General features: G+C 45.6%; 1 protein-coding gene across 1 annotated transcript in view; it reads right to left on the reverse strand.

Moving 5' to 3' along the window:
• Positions 1-5,303: 5,303 nt before the first annotated feature.
• Positions 5,304-23,532, reverse strand: part of Antxr1 (ANTXR cell adhesion molecule 1) — a 196,633-nt gene continuing 178,404 nt past the window's right edge. The window contains 1 exon segment of the mRNA XM_034511386.2: positions 5,304-8,801. Coding sequence (XP_034367277.1) covers positions 8,541-8,801 — 261 coding nt within the window. The 3' untranslated portion in view covers positions 5,304-8,540.

Raw genomic sequence — 23,532 nt, forward strand, 5'->3', positions numbered from 1 at the left:
TCCAGGAGCCCAGGCTTTTTTCCCTGAACTCAGAGCTCTACTTTTGGGTTCCCTGGCTCTGAGCCTCCACCGTGTCTGTCATACTATGATGTCTTCAGACAGATTTCTCAGTCATTGATAGTCATATGAACAGAAGCCTTGATAAAGCCCCTGTCCTGTATAGATATCTCTATATAGATGCAGATATGCGTGCACATGGATTCTGTCCTTCTGGAGAACTCTAGTATGCAGGGATGAGGGTTGGGGGAGGGGAAGAAGGATTGAACAGGTGAATCATGCGGGCTGCTTGGGACAGTGCCTTTATTCCATTTGCCCCTGTGTGGCTCCTGGTGGATGGATATGCACAACAGACCACTCATGTGTTCCACAGAACTGTAGAAAGCAGGTCAGACTCTAACTGTGGCCGTTAGTATCTAATAAGGCATCAAGATCAAGTTCAGGATAATAGACACATCAGACTCATAGCGGCTGTTAACAGCAGAGACAGTTGAGACGATGTCAGGCACTCTCTATGTTTTCTTAATCTTCCATATGTTAGCAAATATTCAAAAATAAGCTTAGTTAATTAAAAGGGAAACAGAGAGCAGGTGAGCATTACTGGCCATAAACAGTCACGTGACTGAACTTAACAGCAGCAGAAGAGAGGGTCCTTTCTGGCAGGTGTGGACAGCCAGCACCTGAGCACACAAACGTGCTCAGTACAGCAGCTGGATGCCTGACTGAGGCAGACACGCTGCTAGCTCCACCAGTTATGGGATAGCAGAGATTCGGTCCCGTGACAGGATGCTCAGTGAACAAATGAGGTAAAAATAGAGTTGACTCTTCTAACGAAGGCCAGGGCTGCCATTCTGGTTGTTGTCTACCACGAGTCCTTTGTGTCTGTCTTTATTTTTCTTCCCAAGTGAAAAGCAAAAAGGGACTTGGCCCAAGTTAACACAGAGTGTATGTACACATTGAGAAGTGACCCAGAGAGGACAGAGTCAATGAGCTGTCAGAAGGACCCATTCAGCACCACCTAGGGAGAGCCCACACTTGGGAATATTGGGATATTTACTTGAAGGGTCTGGGGAAGCGGAGTCGAGATCTTCATGTGTGCCTCTGCATGTGTGCTCTCTCCCTCTCCCCCTCCCCTCTCCCTCTGCTTCCCCCATCTCTGTGCTTGCACAGTTGTGCACCTGTGTGCAGAGAGCCCAGGTTAACATAGGTGTCTCCCCTGCTCACTCTCCACCTTACTTTAAAAAATACATTATTACTTACAGGTGCGCAGTGTGCACGGCAGGGCCTGTGTGCAAAAGCTGGAAGGCAGCTTTCCTTTGGGAGTCGTTTTGTTTCCGCCACTTGTGGGTCCCAGGGACCAAACTCAGACTGTCTGGTTTGGTGGCAATACCTTCACACTGAGCAAACCTCACTGATGTGATAACCCCATGTTATAGTTGAGACAATGATGTTTCTTATTGATCCCACATTCATCAATTCAGCTAACTAGGCTGGCCGTGACCTTTGACCTCTACTTCTCTAGCTCCTGGATTAAATTCTGGGTCCAGATTTTATGCGGGTGCTGGGAATTCAAACTCAGGCTCCTTGTTTACATGACAAGTACTTTGTGGCTATTTGTTTTTCCTGAGACAGAGTCTCACTATGTTGCCCTGGCTAGCCTGGAACTTAACCATATAGACCAGGATGGTCTGGAACTTTCGAAGATTCCTCTGCCTCTGCTGAGACCAAAGGCAAAGCACCACACCTGCGACCCTAAGTTTCTGAAAGGAAATTCTATCTCAGACATAGTTTTCATATCTATTGCTAGTTTTCTCGAATGCTTGGAAGTGAGGAATTCCTTGTTTATGTTTATCTGTTTATCTGCACAATTGACATTGATTGGCTGGTAACTGTGTGACAGGCAGTGTGTGTATGGATTGTCGGTGACTCGGCTGCACTGGGGGACACATAGCAGCAGCAGGACCCCGCCTTCTCTGAATTCCCATTTCAGCCACAAACAGGGCAATTCCTCTCTACCCTTCTCTTGCACGTCCTGCCTGTTTGACAAGATGGTGAGACCCAGCATCACCAGGCTGGTTGGCCAATGGACACAGTTGTTGCTAACTGGAAGAAAACTTCTTCTGCAGCAGCATGAAAACATCTGGATAGTGGTTCCAGTTTATCGCTAATCCCCATGTGATCCTAGCACTGACCCAGAGGGACCAGACACTAGCCATGGCTGAGAATAGCTCCTTGTACGAATGCATGTCTGGAGGGAAGAAGACAATCCAGGGGTCAGAATTAGGAAGGATTGTTTGGAGTGAGAAAGAAAACCTCTCTTGCTGGAGAGATAACTGTGTCTTATATCATTCCTCTGCCAGGTGATTTCTCCACTGGATGCCTGGGGTCCACAGTCTTTGCAGTCACTGGGAATCTGGGAGATAGAGCCCAGTAGAGCCCAGGCAGAAGCCAGTCTCCAGGCAATGAATCCTGGAATGGTTTAGCTTTGTCTTGTATGGGACAGTCAGGACTTGCCTGAAATCTTTATCTACACGATAACATGGCTGGAAACATAAGACATCATTGATTCTGGTTTATCTTTTTTTTTTTTTTTTTTTTTTAAAGATTTTATTTCTAGCACATCTTTGTCCTACATGTGCCTGCAGGTGTGTATGTGTGTGATATGTGCTTGTGCCCAAGGATTCCAGGAGGGTATATCTAATCCCCTGGCAATGGAGTTAATAAACTGTCTGGCATGGGTGGACAAAACTCTGGTCCTCTGCAAGGAAGGATTAGGAAGCCATCATTGTAGCCCGCCATCTCTCACAGCGTTTATTAGTATCTTGTAAGTAATATGAAGAATAAAGCTAGCCAAAAAGCCATAAACTGGGCTGGAGAGATGACTCAGCGGTTAGGAGCACTGACTACTCTTTCAGAGGTCCTGAGTTCAATTCCCAGCAACCACATGGTGGCTCACAACTATCCGATGCCCTCTTCTGGTGTGTCTGAAGACAGCTACAGTGTACTCATATAAATAAAAATAAACTTTTTTTTAAAAGCCGTAAACTGTGAGCCCTGCAGAGGTGGGTATCTCTTACAGAGAGGAGGATATGCCAATAGGCTTTCATCTGAAAGACTGTGAAGAGGAGGAGAAAGGGCTAAGGCTCTCCCAGGGTGGTGAATGGCTTTGGACAGGCTGACGCATGGGTGGCTGACAGGTCCCTCATCTTAGGACTTTTATGAAGAAAGCACGTTTCCTGCATTTGTGGCACACACACAGCTAAGAGGTCCCACACTTTTAAAAATCTTTTGCAAAAATACAAATGGTTCCATGAGGGAAAAGGCCTCTCAAGAGTTTCTCCCACTTTTAATGTTTAAAGTTAATTCCCCTCTAAGGATGTGTTGGAAGTCCTGACTGCATAGTTAATTGGACATCTTTCAAGAGGGCTTCTCTGCTGGCTGACAAAGTTCTGTGGACTGTTGCCACTGCTTTACCAGAATGCTGCACGGTGGCACTTGAAGCTGAAGAAAAAGATGTTGCAATTTTGACTCCCAAATATTAAAATAACATGTCCTACCAAGCAGAGAAGACAGCACCTCTAATTCCATGGCTACAGGAATGCTGAGAGAACAAGAGAGGAGTCCTATCACAGGGCCGGAAGCACAGCGCTCCTTAGATGTGGTTAGCTTTGGCCTGAGCTATGGTGGGACCAATGCTTATGGAGCAATCTTCAAAATAAAAACCAAGTATTTGGTGTGCACCAGCCCTGCCTGGCACATGTGGTGGCTTGGGTGATAAATGGCCCTCGTGGGCTCATGTGTTTGAATACTTGGTGCCTGGCTGGTGGTGCTGTTTGGGGAGTTTTAGAACCTCCAGCTTTGCTGGCGGAAGTATACCCCTGGGGGGCACTTGGAGGTTTTGTGGCCTGGCCCTACTTCTGGTTCCTGCTGTTTACTTCCTGTGTGTAGGTGAGTCCAGGCTAGACATGCCTTCCCCATGTGATAGATTGCATGGCCTATGGAACTGTGAGCCAAAAGAACCCTGTCTTTCCTGGGTTACTTTTTGTTTTTTTGGTTTGGGTACTTTTTTTTCACAGCAACAGAAATATAATATATATTTTATGTTATAATGTATATATTAGAGTATTCTCATATTTTTATATCCGAGTATGAATACTTCAAAAGACAATGTTTTTTTAAAAAGGTAATTTTTAGAAAAATCAATTTGAAACAAGCTATAGGGAATCTCAACTGAGAAAATGCTTTTATAGATATATTTGAGGGCAAGTCTGTGGGGTGTTTTCTTGGTTAATAAATGCTATGGGAGGGCTCAGATGTCGGGTGCAGCGCCACCCCTCGCAGGTGCTTCTGGACAGTACAAGTAAGCACTGTGATCAAGAGAAGTTTAGTAAGTCAGTAAAAGGCACCCCACCCCCATGGCTTCTGCTTCAGTTCCTGCTTCTAGGTTCCTGCCCTGACTTCCTCTGATGTGGAACTGTGAATACAATAAACCCTTTCCTCCTCAAGTTGCATTTGGTAACTAGGTGTTTCATCACAGCAAACTAAACCTTAACTAAGACAAATTTAACCGAAGACAGACTATGGAATTTAGTGGTGAGCGCCCAAGGACCTCAAAACTTTGGAGCACCAGGTGCTCAAATATAGAAACCTGTGTGTGTGTGTGTGTGTGTGTGTGTGTGTGTGTGTTTCAGACTCAAATCCTAACAACACAGTATACTTTTGCTAATTTGAGATAGGAGCTGACGATGTAGCCCAGGCTAGCCATTAACTAGCAGCCATCCTCCCGTTTCTGCCTCAGTTTATTATATTTTTTTTTTGTCTGCATTTTTGTTTCTTTGGATTTCATTTTTCATTTACCAAGAATGAACTTTTAAATTTAAAAATTATTACTAGAACTGAGGACCACTTTAAATCTTAGAGATAAAGAAGGTAGTACAGATTTTAATGGGTAGAAAATAATTTGGAAAAAAATATATATTTCAATGTACAGAATCATAGCTATTTTGTTTAAAGTTTTTTACATTTATTTTGTGTCTCTGTGTACATACCCATGGGTGCCTGTGTCCTTTAGTGTGCACAGGGAGCCAAGAGGGCAGCTTTTTGGAGTGGGTTCTCTCGTGAGTTCTCTCCTTCTACCACGTGGGTCCCAGGGATTGGGCTCAGGTTGCCAGCCTTGGCAGCAAGCTCCTTTACCAGCTAAGCCAACTCTCCAGCCCTCTGGCTATGCTTTTATGATCCTTTGGTAACCATCTGAAACACGTGTACTTTGTTTTTATGACAAGCATAGAAATAACAAGTAAAAAGCACTGATTTTAGGTATTTATTATTATTATTTTTAAAAAAGCAACTTTCCAGGGTATACCATTGTACAGGTTCAGCCCAGTCTCCTAGAGCACAGTGCAGTGACGACAAGCTTTTTATAACAGTAACTCAGAGATGCTGAACATCCATAACTAAATTACGATAGAAAAAGAGCAGAGTTTAATGTTATGTGTATTCAGAAATCATATTCTAATTCTTTTAAATCGGTTCTCCAAGCGTGATAACTGCAACTGAACTCAGATAACTAAAAAAACCCTTTCCATTCTCCTGGTGAGAACGAACAGGTTTTGCATAGCTTGCAAACAAATTCCACCCACTTTACACAGCATGAATTCCTTTTGCTCCTGAACTGTTGGCCATTCTCTCACTTTGATGGATTTTCCACCATCACATTGTGTGCAAGTGGCAAGTGAGGAACATGTCTGCTCCTCCTTGGGCTTCCAGCGAGACCAAGACTTTCCCACTTGTTTATGGTAACTTTGTCCTGATGCTGGGGAAAGACAGCTCTTATGTTCCCCAAAAGTGTGTGCCAAGCTCCAGGCAGGGTCTGTCTTTGAGCTGGCTGTCACAGCACAAGGACTGCAGTTCTCAGCAAGGCTGTCATTGGCGCTGAGTAAAGGAGGTGTCGTCACTCAGTAACTATCTGTCCATTGTAAAAGCAGTATGGTCATGGGAGATCCACAAGCACAGCTTGGTAGGGTAACCTGCCATGAAATATCACCGGCTTTAATAATTTACTACAACTGTTCGTTTTATTCACACTGATAGGATGTGCTTCCATCTGTCACATGGAATATGAATATATACAACAAAATTTGGCTTATATAAAAAAAGACAACCTCCGTAAGGACAATAACAAGGGGTCAAACAAATAACACATGCAGTTTGCTAATTACAATCACCATCTCCTGTTGCTTACAGGGAATGACACAGAACCCATGGACTTTGTAAACCATGTCAAGGCTTTCCCTGCCTGTAGTAACCTCCTATAAAAGGTAGTAACCTTGACAGTTTCTAGAAACTTCTAACCATAATTATTAATGACCAGGGAAGACATTCAGTCAATTCTCAGGTCAAACCTTGCAAATTCTTCTCAGACTCACCATGTATCAGCATGCATTTTTCCTCAGACACTTCACCATGGCCTCTTGGGACACTGCACAAGGCACAGGGTAGCCTGCTCTTAGAGTCTGCTGCCTTCCCCGGAGCTCATGCTTGTTGAACAGCAATGCCAGCATCTTGGTTCGTACTTTCTTATGGCCACACAAATCGTGCAGCTATAGTGTGGGGTGGCCTGTTTTGTACTGCCAGCAGTCAAAACAGTTGCCATGGCTCATGGTCTACATCCTTTGAGCCTGGGGAGCCCATTCTCCTTGGAATGGTTTTCTGGGCCCAGCAATGTCACCTCAGGTGGCGGAGACATTCTGGCCCCTGTTTAACAAGGGACTACACTAAACAAGCCTTGTTCTACAAGAGGATAGTGTCGGGGCACAGCAAGGGTGAGGGAGATCTTTTTCATAACTCCTGGAAAGCAAGGAGTGGCGGCCACAGGGAGAAGGGTGAGGTCTGGAGTATACTTGGGAAAATGTTACTTAGGTGTCAGCACCATAGGTCTTGGACTTGGGTGTTCTTCCAGGTCGATTTTCCCCAGACAATACTTTTTATGCTGGTGGTTTCCCCACTCTCCTCTGCTTTTCTTTTTTAGGTAGGGATTACAAATAGTGTTTATCTCTCTCAATTCTAACTGATGACTGGCAGGTCAAAAGAGATGTGAAGTATTGTGGGAAAATATAATTGAATTAAATTGAGAACTAGTGCTGAGATTGATTAATAATGTCTGCCTTGGGAACAAGGATTGGTGTCTATGGAGTGCACCACACCTGGATGCCTCTGTTCTAAACAAGTGGAAAGAATGAAGCTAACTTGAGTTCTTGAAGGATCTTTGGAGATCACAGCCAAAAGCATAAAAACTTAGGCTCATTTTATACCATTTGTTCCAGGGAAGAGTTCAGAGGTTTAGGAGCCGGAGACAGGAATTTTGGGGCCTATGAAAAACTCAGGAAGAAAACATCTCTTTGGATGGGCTGTACACTGCCTTTGACAATGACCTCTGTTTTCATGGTTGGGTGACAGTGTCCAGGGTTTATATGAGGTTAAAGGGCTCACTGATCAAGCAGCTTCAGAATAATGTGGAGGAGTGGGGTGAGGTTTCAGGAAGAGCTTTTTTGTTACACAATGGACGTAGTTCTCATTGTTTCATAATTGGTAATTTTTGTGAGCAGGGTGAAAGGCCAAGGAGAGCTATGCTGTACATACAATGGCCTGTTTCAGAGTAAATCAACTGGGAATGGTTTTCTTACCAAGTCAGGGCTATTGTCTCTTAGCTGGATTTAGAAATCTCTGGTGTACTGGAGATGAAGGACCTTGTGATCTTATGTGGAAGGTTCTGTGTGGTCAGCTTGGATCTATGCTACAACCAACGTTGATGCTTAAACTGAATCGTTAGCAGGTTGGCTTCGACAACCAAGACTTATTGGTTTAGGACATGTGCCTGGCTGAAGACAGCCATTTCTAGATGTAACAGCTGGAAGCTCCCATCAACAGTTTGTCATCAGTGCTGAGCACTGACTTCCTCCACTTGTAAGCATGATAACACTTTTCCTCTTCTCTCCTCACTGGGAAACCAGGACATTTGGGAAAGAGAATAGAGCATATATTCTTATATAAGGCAACCTGCAGATCCCAGTTGGATACCTATTTGATGCATACTAGGGACACCACACATTTTTAGAGTTGCTGGGTGGTACCCAGGGGTAAGGATGGCCTGGTTCCCAGTCCAAGGGTCAAGAGTCAAATCAGTGAGGTGGCATTCAGAATCTCAGCCAGGGTGTTTCTTATCCAATGCTGCATTCCATTCTCAGAAATCACTTTCTTCCTGGTCTCCATTGGACATAATCTGGCTGAGAACATCATGGCAATGTGGCCATCTCTGGAACCTTCCTCTAGAGGTGAGGGGTCACAGGCTATAATACGACTGTCATTGTCTCATTGTCTGTCTTCAGGCAGTTCAAAATTCCCATTTTGTTCTGCCCATCACGACTTGCTTTTAAATCGTGCAAACATCAGCCGTCGCTCACCATGTAGGCTGGGCAGATCTTTCTGTCAGCAGAGGAGCCTCCTGCTGGAGTTGCTCAGGCAACCCAGAGCTTGGACTTTGGGTTCTAGACAGAAGGCCTTGGAGGAGGTCGGGAGGGGGGTGGTGCCCTGTTAGGGGGTGGGGCCTGAGGAGGAGGGGGGAGAGTGGATGGTGGGGAAGGGATGGGAGGAGTGGGGGCACTGGGGGCTGGGGGAGGGCAGTGGGGAGCAGGGGGTGGGGGTGTGTAGATAGGAGCAGGGGGTGGGGAGCTGGGGTGGTAGGTGTTGTTGAGGGGGTACTTGGCTGGCTGATTGTTCTTCACTCTGGTGAAGTTGATACAGCGTCCCTGGAAGAGAATCAGAGAATCAGAGAAAGACCATGTACCAATGTCTTACGGTAGAGCAAGTGCTGAGCATGGTGGCCCTTGAGGGACAAGAGATAGTGACATGCTGCTGCTGACTTAGTGACCTGATGACCTAGTGACCTAATACCACATTAGCCACTGGTCTCTTTGAATCTATGTCCCTTCCTGAGCTGGCTGGGTCTCAAAATTGTCACAATCCATTTCCCTTATAGTCTCTCACTGTCTTGGGTGGGGAGAGAAGAGGGTCGATGCTAGCTGGACCATAACATGATGAAGGGTGTCCCATTTACTTTTAGCCTTGTCAATAGGGTGTGACCAGCATTCCTTTCTCTGGGGGAAGAAACTGGGGTTGAGAAACAAGTCCCTTTCCCCAGGCCTTGCACCCCAGACTGCTTTTGGGCTGGTCACAGGCATCTGTCTAAACCTCTTCTTGTAAGAAATTCCACCAGAGACATTTCATTGCTGAGCAGATATATCTCTGAATTAGGATTTTTCCATGTATGGCTTCCTAGGGACTTAACAGGACAATGCTGAGAGACCCATATGCCCTCTCCATAAACAGGCTCTAGAGTGTGCAGAGCCTGACACCAGCCTGAGGCAGCCCCACCTCCTACTGTGCTCTCTCTGTGTTCTTTTACCAGGCCCCAGGCCCTACACTTTCCTGTGGCAGAGTCTCTTATGCATGTCACCAGCTGTGTGAACTCCTATCATGAATGCTTTCTTATGAGCTCCTCCCTGTGTGCCCCAGGCCACCCCTGTGTGCTCCCAGCTTTCCTTGCCTTCCCAGGCCCATGCAGCATCTGTGGCTGTCTCTACCATGTGTCACAGAATCATCTTCCCTCCTAGGAAGGCCGTGTGGGGTCATCCCTGAGTATGCCTTTTTTTCTCCTCTTGCTCATTCTCCTACTGCTGGGATAGAACACTGCCTGACCACACTGATGCATCGCATCTCTCTCCACACTGATGTGTGGCCTGTAATTCTAGCCTTGGTAGAGGCATGTCCAGAGAGCCCCCAGTTCCCCTCACCAGACCCCAGAAAAGGGCTAGAAGGGGAAAGAAGGGGAATGCAGAGAGCCAGAAACATGGTGTGTGTGTGTGTGTGTGTGTGAGAGAGAGAGAGAGAGAGACATAGAGACAGAGAGACAGAGAGACAGAGACAGAAAGAGAGACAGAGAGACAGAGAGACAGAGACCCAAGACTTGTCCTGTGTTGAATCAGTAAGTTGCAAGTGTGTGTGGCATGGGAGATGAGGAGGCAAGGAGAACCCTTCCTTTCCTGTGTGCCCCATCCTTCGAGTCACGCACAGAGGCCCACATCCCCGCCTATCTTCCCCATAATTCTGGCCTCAACTCTTCCTTTGCTTCCCTGGGTGTTTCTCTAGTTATTGTCTTCAGCACACACCCCAGCCACACACCACAGTTGTTTTATCTATAAATGCTTTGCCTCTCATGACAGAGGAGACATTTTGCTTCTCTACAAGAAGAAACCTCCCAAGATGTTTTGCATGAAAGGCCAGGAGAGTCGCCGTCAGAATGGAGCTGTCTGAAGCCACTTGAGAAAAGCAGAGACTTTGAGATCATTAGCAATGGTCTGGAAATTCCTTCCCCAGACATCATGTTAGCTAGTGTCTGGGTCAGAAAGGGCCAGACCCAACCAGACTGTACCTGCTTAGGATTATGAAACCCCACACAGGTGCCCACGCCAGGTGTGAGCATGTCACAAGGTGATGTGCTTTGTAGGACCAAGCCTTACTGGGTCTCTATTGGGGCTCCATTAAGACAATCATCCCCCATTTTCCCACCCAGAGCTCCAGGCTCTGGCCAACTTTAGGGGTGAACAGTTGCAAATGTAAAGTCTCCCCTGGCCAGGTGGCTCTCTTATAGCTGAGTGAACTGCCCTGGTGACAGTTTTCTGGTGACACCATGTGAGGGTCTTTTCCTTCATGATGTTATGGCTGTCAGTGATACAGTCCCACATTGACAACTCAGAATTGGGCTTTACTGAGCTACCTACTCTGCTTCCTTTCCTAGATACCCAAAGTTCACTAAGAGCTTCGGGGGCCTTGGTTCCTTAAAGATACAGGGCTGCTGGAGCTGAGGTTGGGTCCCACTGTCTTCAGATCTTAGCATTGCTCTGGGCCAATTAGTTCAGAAGGCCACACGCTCGCTATATGAAATGGGACACTGCTCTCCAGAGGTTCCTCTGTCCACTGGCCCACGAGCTCCTGGCTCTCCACCAATGTTTGCTTAGAGCCTACATTGGGAGTCCAAATCTCTGATGAGAACTGGGGATCTTGAGAACACCACCTATTTTATTTACAGGCACTGTGACAGTCCTCTCATCAACCGAAGGGAAGAAGGGTCTAGAATAGTGTCTGGGAAACAGCTGACTTTAGAGCTGCCCTCTGCTGATGCGGAAACAGACATAGGAGGCAGAGATGGCCTTGCCTGTGGTAGATATGCAACTGGAGGTAGCATCAGGTCTCACTTCAGCTTTGGTGCTGAGTGAGTTGCACAGCATTCATGGCTTCCATAATGAAATTGGTAAATGAACAAATGAACCATGGGAGGTAACGGAAGCAGCCTTGGAGCCCTTTCTGCAAAGCATCATGGGAGGTGATGGAAGCAGCCTCAGAGCCCTTCCTACCTTCTTGTTGCAACATGACCATTGTCACTTATTTCTTATGGAACATCCCACAGTGCTTTGCACATGCAGCTGACAGATGATGCATTTGCACTTATCTTGCTGAGAAAAAGTGCGACTCAGTAGAAATGCAGCCTGAGTGCGACTCAGTAGAAATGCAGCCTGGGGCAATTTACTGTAAGACTTGCTCTTCAAAAGAGAGGTGTGGCTCCAGAGTGTTCTAAAAACCTAGGCCAGAGGCGCCAGCATAAACATGCGACGCCTAAAGATTAATTTACAGGGCATTTTATTCCTGTTTTCACTCTTATTTTTTACTCATGAGGGGATAATAGAAAGGCCAGATGTCCTTGGTGTTGTACACGCCAGCAGATCTCCAGTGTTTGGTTAAAAAAAGTTGCTATGGCGACCAGAGCTTTCTCTCATGATACCGGCCCCTTGCAACTCTGTTTAATTCTCTGCAGCACTGTTTCTGGGTGGTTTGAGTCCCATCCAAGGCTGGCTTTGACCTTAGTTTACCTTGCCTTCTTCATTAACAAAATAAGAATGCCATTTTTCCCCCAGACATGCTCTGATAGAATTTTATTTTACTTTTTAAGTTTATTTGTGTGTATGGGTGTTTTGCCTGCACATATGTCTGTGTGGCACGTGTGTGCCTAGAAGTTAGGAGGAGTCATCAGATCTCCTAGAACTGAAGTTACAGATGGTTGTGAGCTACCCTATGCGCCCTGGGAATTGAACTTCTGCCGGAGACCCAGTGTTCTTAACCACTGAGCCACCTCTCTACCCCCTTTGGTCTTATTTTTTAATAAGACCTGGGGATATACTGAGTTGTACAGCACTTGCCTAGCATGCATGAGATTCTAGGTTCAATCCTGAGTAACACACACACACACACACACACACACACACACACACACAACACCATCTTCATCTGTGAAGCATCCACGAGCACTTCAAACCCTATGAGCAAGGTATCATTACCTCCATTGTAGAGAAATGAAAGGGAGGGCTCGGGCCTATTTAAATAACTTGTTCAAAATCACACAGGCAGCGACAGGTAGGGTGAGAATAAAGCCTAGCTCTGCACAGCTCAGGAACACATTCTTTTTACTATTATCCTGGATATGAATGATAAGTGCAAAAATATCCCTGAAGGACCGATAGCTAGCTTTACACAGTATAGCACTTGACCACAAGCCATTAACAGATGTGAGAGACTGTCCAGAATCGAAGTCTGCCTGCTGAGCTCACTCTCTAGTGCCAGGTTCTTCAGTGGCTCTGTTTACAATAAAGTCCATAGCCTGCAATGACACGAGGTCCTGTGATGTGCTCTTTGCTCTCCCTGCAGGACACCCAGACTGTCCCATCTAGGCTCTCTGTGGATACTTTTCGATGACACAAATAGCACAGTAGGTGGTTCTCTTTTCAAGTTTCACCCAGGCAGCCTTAGGGCCCCTCCTTGAGGCCAGGGCTCCTACTAAGATCTCAAGGTGTAAGTGGTCACTTAACAGATAATCCTTGTACAGTTGCGTGTCTCAGAGTGGGAGATTCTTTAACAGCTCACATAGTCCTCATAAATTTAGCTTTTCAGAAGTAGACATCATTAAGCTACCTTACCATGGGCTCTATGGATGCTTCTAGTTCTTGGGGAGATGTGGTGAGGATGCTGTGTGTTCTCTTTGGTCTCATCTCACCTCTCTCAGCAGGGTTTGTGTAGCTCAGGCTGTCCTTGATCTTGCTATGTGTCCAAGGATGGGTGAGTTTCTATTCCTAAGTGCTGGGGTTTCAAGCGTGCACAGCTACACTTAGTTTTTGTGTCATGCAGGGGATGGAACACAGGGCTTAATTGATTTTTTTTTTTTTTAAAGAAAATTGCCCCCCTAACAAATCCCTTTGCCTAATTACGGCATGGTTGGGATGTGAGGTCTTGTTGACCACACTCAGGTTTTTTCCTTGAACTGCAGAGAGTGTGGAGACAGGGGATTGGCAGTGTGGGGCTGTGCTCTGCCAGAGGCAGGGTTCTTGTTTTGTTTTGTCCCTAACATACTCTTGCAGTGAAACCTGGGGCAAGTTACCATCTCTGAGGCCTTCACTGCCTTGATCTTCTGCACTGGCTAGATGTGTCCAGGGGCCTTCATCCCTGACCTCCGATTCCGTCAGATCTGGGTGACTGTGGAAACCTTTGCCTGCAGTCTAATTGGATTCTTTGGGGCAGCCAGTTTGCACATCTTTTTATGTTGCTTAGTTTGGCTAGCTCTGATCCCTTACGTTGCATATCTTCCAGCTGTTTGTTAGGTCTCTAAAATACCAGTAAACTGGAAATTTTCAGCATTGGAAGCTTCACCTTTTCTTCTTAGGTTACCCTGGTGAGGATTCAAGCTGGGCCCTGAGTTTCTGAGTTTGAGCCTGTGGGGTGCTGGGGAGACGTGAGAAGAGCTTTGGGGGTGATTGTGTGCAGAAAATTTGCCAGGGGTGAGCTCATGAGTGCTGAGTGTTAGGAAACATCTGGGTATCAGGCACACTCAGCAGAGATGGAGCTGGCCTTTGGAGATGGTTAAACATATGCCATGGCCCCACGAATTAAACCAAATAGTTTCCTACGAGCAGAGGTCATTCAAGGAAATTGGATTTCACAGAGAGAATACTAAAGCAATCACGGAAAAAGTGTAACATACAAGCCAAGTTTTCTCTACAAATACCTTTTCCTCTGACCTAGTTTTCACATGCTCTGTCTTGTTGGGAGGGCTGTAGGTATTTCTCAAGTTACAATAGGATTAATCTTCCAAAGTTTGTTTGGAGTTAGCTGTTTGGGATGGTGGTTGGGGAAATCGATCTTGGAACGAATGTCTGGTTCTCAGGCTAGACCATAGAACTCATTGGTTCGCTGCTGTCCACGGACGTAACTGATGAAGTTGGCACTCTAGCACTGCATAATGACAGGGACTTCAGAGCACCAGCTTCCCATGTATGCCTCTCTCCACTCTGAGTCACTGCATCCTTTCCCAAGCAGTTGCATCATCTGTCAATCACTAGGGGCTTCAGCCAGTACTGAGCAAGCATCCGGAGGATATAGTCTAGAGGTGGAGACAGTCAATGACTCAAATCAGATGGACCCAAGCGGCCATAGCTGTGATCTGTGATGGTGCCATCACTGATTGGACCAGAACCAGGCATCTAACCTGGGCTGGGTCAGTAGGATTCTCTCTCCTGGGAATCAGAACACCCAAGTAGGGATAGGCAGGCAGGCAGAACCAACCAGAAGTGAAAACTGGGGTAGGGGGCACTATCTTCTGTGTGTCAGAGAGAAGCAGATGACATTTAAAACTCTTAGAGTCTCCTCCATTCTCACTACTCACATCTAAAACTGGTCAGGTCGTACAAAGGTTTCCTGGCCCTGCCTTTCCCTTAATATACAGGTTTCCATATAAAATCTCCACACATGTGTGTATACACGTATGTAGCAGTGTAAAAACTACATGTATAAAGTATACATGTAAAAAGTACATGTAAAAAGTATAAAGTGTACATGTAGTAAGTGTACACACACATTCAGTGTTCTTTCTGCTTTTTGACTTTCAGTGTGTCCCACCTACAGGATATCCAAGTTCTTAGCACAGCGGTTGCTGGCTCCTGTGAGTCTCTCTGGCCCAACTCACTTTCCTTTCTGTCTTTAATGTCGATCATCATCGCAAAAGAAGATACCATGCTCTGGCTTTTCTTGTGACAACACTTACATTCTAGGTGCAGTTCCGTGACAGAGATAAACAGGTATTGCGTGAGCCCAGGGCAAGAGAAAGCGTGCTGTCAGGGTGAAGCAGGCGTTCATCCAGCCCCCTCCCTTCACCTCAGGCTCGGCTTGTCTGTAATACATTTCCTCTCCTAGCCTGCTTTTTATGTGCTGTCCGGGAGAAAAGGATCCAAGGTCAACTCTCTTGGTTATTTGATTCATTCTGCTGACACACAAGCTGGCGTGCGTGCTCTCTGTAATCATGTCTTTTGATGCCAAAACTAGGGGTAAGATGAAAGCATGGAGGAAATATTTGGAAACATGAGGGAGCTGGAGAAGCGAAGGGAAGGGTGGAAACAAAATGGCCTATCTTTAGCGGGATGCGTGATTTGTCAGTAATTACTACTGAGATATGATTTATTTAATATACATCGCCCTTTCATCTGATTGCAAAGTTCTATATTTGTTGAAAACTTGGAAAATACATGAAGTGAAGAGGAAAAAGAGGAAGGGAGAAGAAATGTAGGTAACAGGACTCCAATACCTCTGTGATTTTTCTTTTTAGAAATCACAGACACCCACACAGTGCACGGATTTACAACAGTCAAGTCAGACAGCGTAAAAATTAAATAACATGCCATGGGTACCTCTCCCTTTATTCTGGTTCTTGTACCCAGGACCTTGTCAGTGCTTGGCAAAGGCTCTGCCATTGAACCCTGCTTGGCTTTTCACTTCCCTGCTATTTTCTTGATTTATTATTTGAAACTTTCATAGATGTTTACCATTACCCCTAACTCTATCTGCCCCCTACTTCCTCCCGCCACACCTCCCTGTCTCTCCTGTCCCTCTTCACAGTGTCTCCCCTTTCTTGCTTTAGGTGCCTCCGCCATCCACTGAATCCCATTAGAGCTGCTTATCTGTATATGGCTGTGGGTTGTCCATGGGTACACAGGCAATAGTCACCTCTAAAAAAGAGTGAGACTCTCTTCCTTGGAATCCCATAGCTCCTCGGCTGTGGGTGTGGCTCTGGAGCCCCACCCCCATGCTAGGATTTCTAACTGACCATATGCAGGTCCTGTGCTTCCTTTATGCTTTTAACCTTCACAGAAGCACGGGGTGTAGTTATTAAACTCCTTATGGTGGGCAGTAGGAATCCAGCTCTCTCTACTACGAAAGATGGGACTGTGTCCATTCACCCACTGGTCACTGAAGGCAGAGTGGCCGAGTGACCTAATGCACCTTAGCATGGTTGGATCATATTGCCAACCTTTCTTCTAGAAAAATAGATAACAGCCTTTAGTCTTGATACTATTTGATGATGATCTCAATTACAGTTTCATGAGGGGAAGGTTTCCAGTGTCAGAAGGAATGGAATGGTTTCCGTGGTGGTGGTTTCATTACATGTGAGGTTAGGTTTCTGTCCACACCCTTAGTGAATGGCCTGTTCACAGGCTCTGCTCACTTCTCTACTGGGCTGTTCCCTTAAAAATTTGTTTTATAACCCACTGAGTCCAGTTGGTGGTGCCCACATGTGCACAGGCATAGGGTCATCTATGAGCCTGGTCACCCTAGCAAAGCTGAAGACAAGGACTCCTCCCCCAGTGGAGCCACCTACCCCAGTAGTGCCAAGCCAGGGTGTAGGTCGAGGTGTCCTCTCCCCTGTGCTAGGATGCTAGCTGGCCTGATCGCATGCAGGCCACCATAGCCGCTGCTAGTTCATGAAAAGTATCTTTTAAGTCTCAGTTTGCTGAGTCCAAAAATTTAAAAGTAAAGATTTTTGATATAAAACAAGATAATCATATTTTTAGTCACATTAAATGATTTTCTATCCAATGGATGATTTTAAAAAGTAATATTTAAAAATTTAAGAGAATATTCTTGAGATCACTCAAAACCCTGTTTTTTTTTCTATTTTGATCTACTAATATGATATACTTTATAATTTTTCTAATAAAAATGACATATTTTGAAATAAGCTAAAAGTTTTAGAATTGCATCATTAATCTTCAGGGTATGTGTGTGTGTGTGTGTATATAGTCTAGTGGTCAAACTTAGGTATTACTCCTCAGGTGCCATCCCCTTCTATTTATCTGTTTGTTTGTTTATTGAGACAGTCTCTTACTGCCCTGGGATTTGCTGAGTAGGCTGGCCAGCTGGTGAGCCCAAGGACCCACTTGTTCTACCAAATCACACTGGGCCACGCCCATGAATCTCATTGCCCCCCACCCCCCAGCTGCTCCTGCTTTTTTTATGTGTGCTCTGCCAACTGAACTCAGGTCCTCATGCTTGCATAGCAAGCACTTAACAGACTGACCCCTCCCCACCCCTGCCTCAACTCGGCATTGTTGCTCATAAGTTACTAGAGAAGAACGCACCCTTTCCTTCTGTACTGTGCTATTCTGTCATCAAAGTCATCTTCACAAAACAAATTTGGATGATTTTCACTTCTTCATACGATCCATATTTCTGAGATAGCTGAAGATTTACTCGATCATGGAAATAATAAGAGAAATCTCTTGCAAAAACTTGTGTGTCGGCTTCTTTTCTACAGTCCTTTTATACTTTCTTTAAAGATTGACTTGTTAAGCCTTAAAACATACTATTTTAGTCATGTGTATTTGCATATGTCTGTGTGATCTTGTGCATGTCTGGCAGTTTGAGTAGGTGTGGTCCCCATGGACCCCTGTGTTTGAACGCTTGGTCCATAGGGAGTGGCATTCTTGGAGGTGTGGCCTTGTTGGATTAGGCATGGTTTTATTGGAGGAGGTGTGTCACCGGGGATAGGCTTTGAGGTTTCAGAAGCTCAAGCAAGGCCTAGTGTCTCCATTCCCCCCCCCCCGCCCCCCCATCGCTTCCTGTGGATCAAGATGTAGAACTCTCAAGTTCCTTCTCCTGTCTGTTCGTTGCCATGTTTCCCACTAAGACAATGATGAACTAACCCTCTAAGCCAGCTCCACTTAAATGTTTTTCTTTATAATAGTTGCCCTGGTCATGGTGTCTCTTCACAGCAATAGAGATCCTAACTAAGACAGCGTGTGATGCTGGTGCCTGTGGAGGCCAGTGGCACTGGATCTCCTGTAACTGAGGTTATAGGCGGTTGGTAGATACTTGATGTGAGAGTGAGAATTTAACCCGAGTTATATAGTACACGCTGTAACCACCCAGCCCTCACTCCACCTTCCCGTGCTTTCTCTTACTCAGTCAGAGCGTCATCCAATCCATCAAAGGTCTGAAAGCATTTGGACAGTGTTGTCTGCACAGGAACTCTTGTAAGAGACTGGAGAACCCTTTCTCTTCACGTGCTGCTCTCGCACACCGACTGTTTTGGTGTAAAGATCTGACAGTGACGCTCATATTTCCAAAGATCTCACAGAAATCCCTGTCTCAATTCCACGGGTCTCGCTTTGTTCTCTCTAGTTTGTTCTTTTCTAGCCAGTCCTATGTTCTTTCTAGTTTGCTCGTTACTAACCAGTCCTTTGTGTCTGCTCTCTGTGGGTTAATTGTATATTCTTCCCTGACTTTGAGCTCATCTGTGTTAATGTTTCCGTCAACGAGCAGTGGAGGACTTCAAGGCTCTGATATCTGCAGAACACACAGGCTTTCTCTGTGGTGTTCCGTTGCCACCACTTTCTAGATGCCTGCTAACCACAGCTTCGATTTCCTTGCAGGTCCAATGGTCATTTGTAAGTGTTTTAAAACCTGTAAGAATTTTCTTCAAAGAAGAGTTTATTCCCTTATAACTGACTTCCAGCTTTGAGCACGAGTGTGTATATGTGTGCATGTGTGTGCATCATGGTTGGAAAATGTGGCTTATAGAAATTATTTTTTTCCATTTTTTTTTGGTGTGGTTTATGCTATAGTCAAATTTAATAAATAAAAAAAATTAACACAGACTCTCTACTTGAAGGGTGCTGGCAAATGATTTCCTGCTGTAAAAGCCTCTCCATCTCTGTCAGCTTGATCTCCTGAAGCCCGAGGGTGGTTCGGGCTCAGTAACTTTCTCCCTCAATATTTTACACAATTATGCTCACTCCAATTTAACTCCATTGCTCCAATCACTGGGCCACCCAGGAGCAGCAGGGAGGGGCCGCCCTCAGAGCCAACTGGGCAGAGAATCCTTTTCACTCTTTGTGGTAACAGTTTGTCTGAGAAGACGCTACCCTCAGCCTTTTCTTCCTTCATCCTACCACCCACTCAAGGCTGATGCCACCTGCATCTCTGTTTCTCAAGTCCTGAGGCTTGAGCAGTCCTGAAGAACTGCATCTGGTGGAAGTGGTGTGCTGGCCTGAGTCTGACTCTAAAGGCCTGCACGTTTCGGCTTCCTGGTTTCAGCACCATGGGCTTTGACTTTGGGATATTCCACTTCAGGGAGCCATGAGAGAAAGAGAGGAGGGAGGTGGCGGGGGAGAGAGAGGAGGGGAAGAGAGACAGAGACTGGAAGACAGGAGAGTGAAGAAATCCTGTAGAATTCCTAGTCCAGGTAGCTCTGGGAACTTCAGAGACAGCCACCATCTGGCCACAGTTTCACAAGAAATCTCAGATGAAGGTTATCAATTGGGGACCTGCGAAAACCAGAGAATTTGGAGAAAAAAAACCACCACCAACAACCCAGTAAGCTGCAGTTAAGTTAGTACGTCTTAGAACAGTTTATCCTGGAACCTTACTTATATCTGCATACCAGGTGCACTCACAGCCTGTGGAAGATGGGTGTTCCCTTTCCTTTGGAGTCTGGACGCAACACTTCTCAAAGTAACAGCTGCCTGACTGGGTAGGACTTTACACTCTAGACCCCTGAGAGGAAGGTAGGATTGCCAAAGGGCAGAAAGATACAACCCTGATGGTAACCAGAAGGTATAGTTCCTTGGTAACCAGAAAATACAATCCTAACAGTAACCAGAAAATAGAACTCCGAGGGCAACCAGGGGATACAACCCAGTGGTGACCGCACACTACAGCCCTGACAGTAAACAGAGTGTGCAGACCTGACAACTGCAACCAGAAGATGCATGTCCAGTGATGAACAGAGGATCTGTCCTGACTGTAACCGGAAGCTCCAACCCTGGCAGTAACCATGTGAAATCCCTCCTGATCCCTCGACACTGCCTTGCAGAGCACATTCTGAAAAGGTTTGCACATAGAACACCGACCCCAGAGAGAGCTGGGATAAAGCTGCGAGGATACAACTTGCCAGCGGCAGTTCACTCTTCTAAGCTATGACACTCAACCGCTTGCTTTCATGTCACCCCTACAACAGCTCGGGATCCCTCAAATCTGTAGTCACAGGCTGTTCATAGGCTGGAAGCTCCAGTTTGATTGAGGTGGGCTTTAAGTACAGTTTAATAAATACCATGCTGGAAAGGAAATGCAGTAAGGCAGAGTTAGCTGCACCCCAAAGAGGGTGAGCGAGCTGGCCCATGGGTTGTTAAATGTCAGTGTCTGATAGATGTAAGTTATAATTAATCACTTCTCATACAAATAAATGTATTCATACGCCCAAGATAAGTTGAGAGGGACTCTGATGGGCAGTCAGAAAACCATTGTAAATGAGAAAGAGGCAATGTATCAGGTGACATACAATGGTTTTACTGAAAACTCCTCTAGATCTCATCAACACAAGAAGCTGTGACATGCTCTGTGTTCTCTCTCTCTCTCTCTCTCTCTCTCTCTCTCTCTCTCTCTCTCTGTGTGTGTGTGTGTGTGTTCATGTATATGCAGGTGCACATATGTGTGTTGTAGAGGTCAAAGGACAGCCTTGGGTGTCATCTTAGGAAGCCATCCATCTATCCATTTATTTATTTATTTATTTATTTATTTATTTGAGAACTGGCCCAGAGCTCAAGTTATAGGCTGACTGGTTAGTGAGCCTCAAGATCTGTCTCTACACCCTAAGCCCTGGGACTTCAAGCATGCACCAGCATGTCTAATTTTTTTTAAAAAGTATTTATTTTATGTGTATAGTAGGTATTTTGGGTTGGGGTTGGCTGCAGAAGCCAGAAGAAGGAACTAGATCTCCTGGAACTGGAATTACAGACAGTAGTGAGCCACACACATGGGTTTTGGGAATTTAACCCAGGTCCTCTGGAAGAGTAGCCAGTGCTCTTAAGCAATGAGCCATCTCTCCAGCCCCTTAGATCTTTATAAATGTGTATTCTGGGAACTGAACTCAAGTCCTCAAACTTGCAAGGCACACACTCTGTTGACTGAGATCTCTTTCCAGCCCAGTTTATAGGTCTTATTCCTGAAAACGTGCGCACGCGCGCGCGCACACACACACACACACACACACACACACACACAATGCATGAGTATATATTTGAGTGTGTATGTGAGTGTGATCAAATAGAAGAGATCAAGGAATTGTGATCAAGAGACAAAAGTGATACTTACTAAACAGGGATTGGGTCTAAAATTTCCAACCTTCCAGGGCAGGAAGACAAGAACTCAGACAGATGTGTGGGCAGTGTTTTGGAGGAGGACTAGGTTGGCAACATTTGTTGTAGGAAGGAGCTTGTAACAAATGGTGTTTTGGAGGAGGACTAGGTTGGCAACATTTGTTGTAGGAAGGAGCTTGTAACAAATGGTGACCCGGCGTGGTGCACCCCAAATACCGCTTAAGTTTGCTCTTGTAAAACCCAGCGGCTGGCACTGACCATCGTCCCCTCATTGGAGACACGAAGTTCAATGTGCACTCCATGGGTCCTGCCAAGTTGCACAGGGATTACTTTGCCAAAAAACCTGGTTTTAATTGTTGTTTTGGAGAGATCTAAGCAAAGAACATTGCTTTAGTGCACTTCTCTATGACTTGAGAAAAGCCCGTGGCACGGTGTGCTATGTGGAAGTCTGAGCCAGGGTGAACAGTCTTGGCTCCATCTTCCTTCCCTCATTTTCTGTCCTCTGTTTCAGAGATTTCTCCTGGCTTCCTCTGGGGTCCAGATGAGGGCCTCTAACCACTTAGAACCATCATTAGTGCAGTATTTTCATGTATTATTTTATTTATGTTGAGGTATTTTCCTTAAAAAGTTAGTGCCAGAGATAAACTAAGATGGCTTTGCCAAGAGCATTATTTAGCTTGGATATGAGAATGTAAAATTACAAAATTATGATTCACCCAGTGCATAGCTCAAATCTGCTTCTGATCTTATGTGTAGCCTCATACTAGAAGGGTAGTGATTTCCTCCTCATCCTTGTCCCCATTCCTCCTTTCCCCCTCCCCCTCCTTCTCACAGGGAGAGGAGTGTCACCTTCAGGATAACTTCTTCCTCTATCCTGTAGACATTTAAAGTGTGTCTCCCTAAAGTAGAGACAATAATGATTTTAAAAATCCCACTTTAGTCTGTGTGATTTAACAGTTGCCGGTGAACAGCTTCCATATAGACTCTCTGTTTCTTCCCCTCAGATTTGCACAATGAAGGACAAAGCCCCTAAAAGGTTGGTATTTGGAGATGGAGCTCCTGGGAGTCAACAGTCTACTGTTTCTTTTCCTTTTTCTCTGCAGACTGAGTTGCTCTGGATGCATATTTCCCAGCCTGCCTTGTACAAGGTAAATTAAGGGGAGGGGGGTGTGGAAATGACATGACACATGACAAAGGAGGCCAGGACACATGGCCTCCTTTGCAGCAATGTGGATGAAGCAGAAGTGATTTGTGCAAGTCTAGCTTGTGTCTCAAAAAAATGACAAGCAGGAAAAGAAACCAGACCAAAACCAAACAACAACAACAACAACAACAACAACAACCACACGGACAAAATGAGGAGCGTGACCTTTCCTTCTGTTCTTGGGATAAGGACCAGCCCTAGGGGTTGGTAGGAAAATAAGGCTGAAGGCCTCTGGGCCCTGCCCACATGGGGAGATCATATTGAACACCTTGTTTGGATTTATTACTTTGAATTTTTGCTGGATCAGCTGATGATCCAAAATTATATAATTCAAGCAAGACAATCCTAAAGAAAATGTTTTATTGCAAAGGAGAGGACACAGAACTAGGCATCTGGGGGCTATGGCAGTCTCTCGCAGTGACATCCCAGGGTTAGGCAGAGCTTTGGGGGTGCTTCCTAATTTTGACTAGGTGGTCCAGCTGTTCTCAGGTGAGGCCACTGTGATCCTGCATGCTTCCTAAACTGAAACCAAAGGCAAACAGTTCTCCAGAGCCCTGTAGGCTCTCCGATGACATCTGCAATGGCATGGTCAGAGAAATGGAAAATTTATAGCACCAAGAATCTGGGATTCATTTAGGAGCATTAATTTAAATTATCCAACCTCAAAATTGTTTTCAGGCCTCCACTAGGCTCCAATATCCTTCCTCATTATGAAACCATGCACAGCCGGGCCTGCAGTGCCCTGGT

This window comes from Arvicanthis niloticus, chromosome 9 (genome assembly GCF_011762505.2).
Source record: "Arvicanthis niloticus isolate mArvNil1 chromosome 9, mArvNil1.pat.X, whole genome shotgun sequence".
NCBI classification, from domain to species: Eukaryota; Metazoa; Chordata; class Mammalia; order Rodentia; family Muridae; genus Arvicanthis; species Arvicanthis niloticus.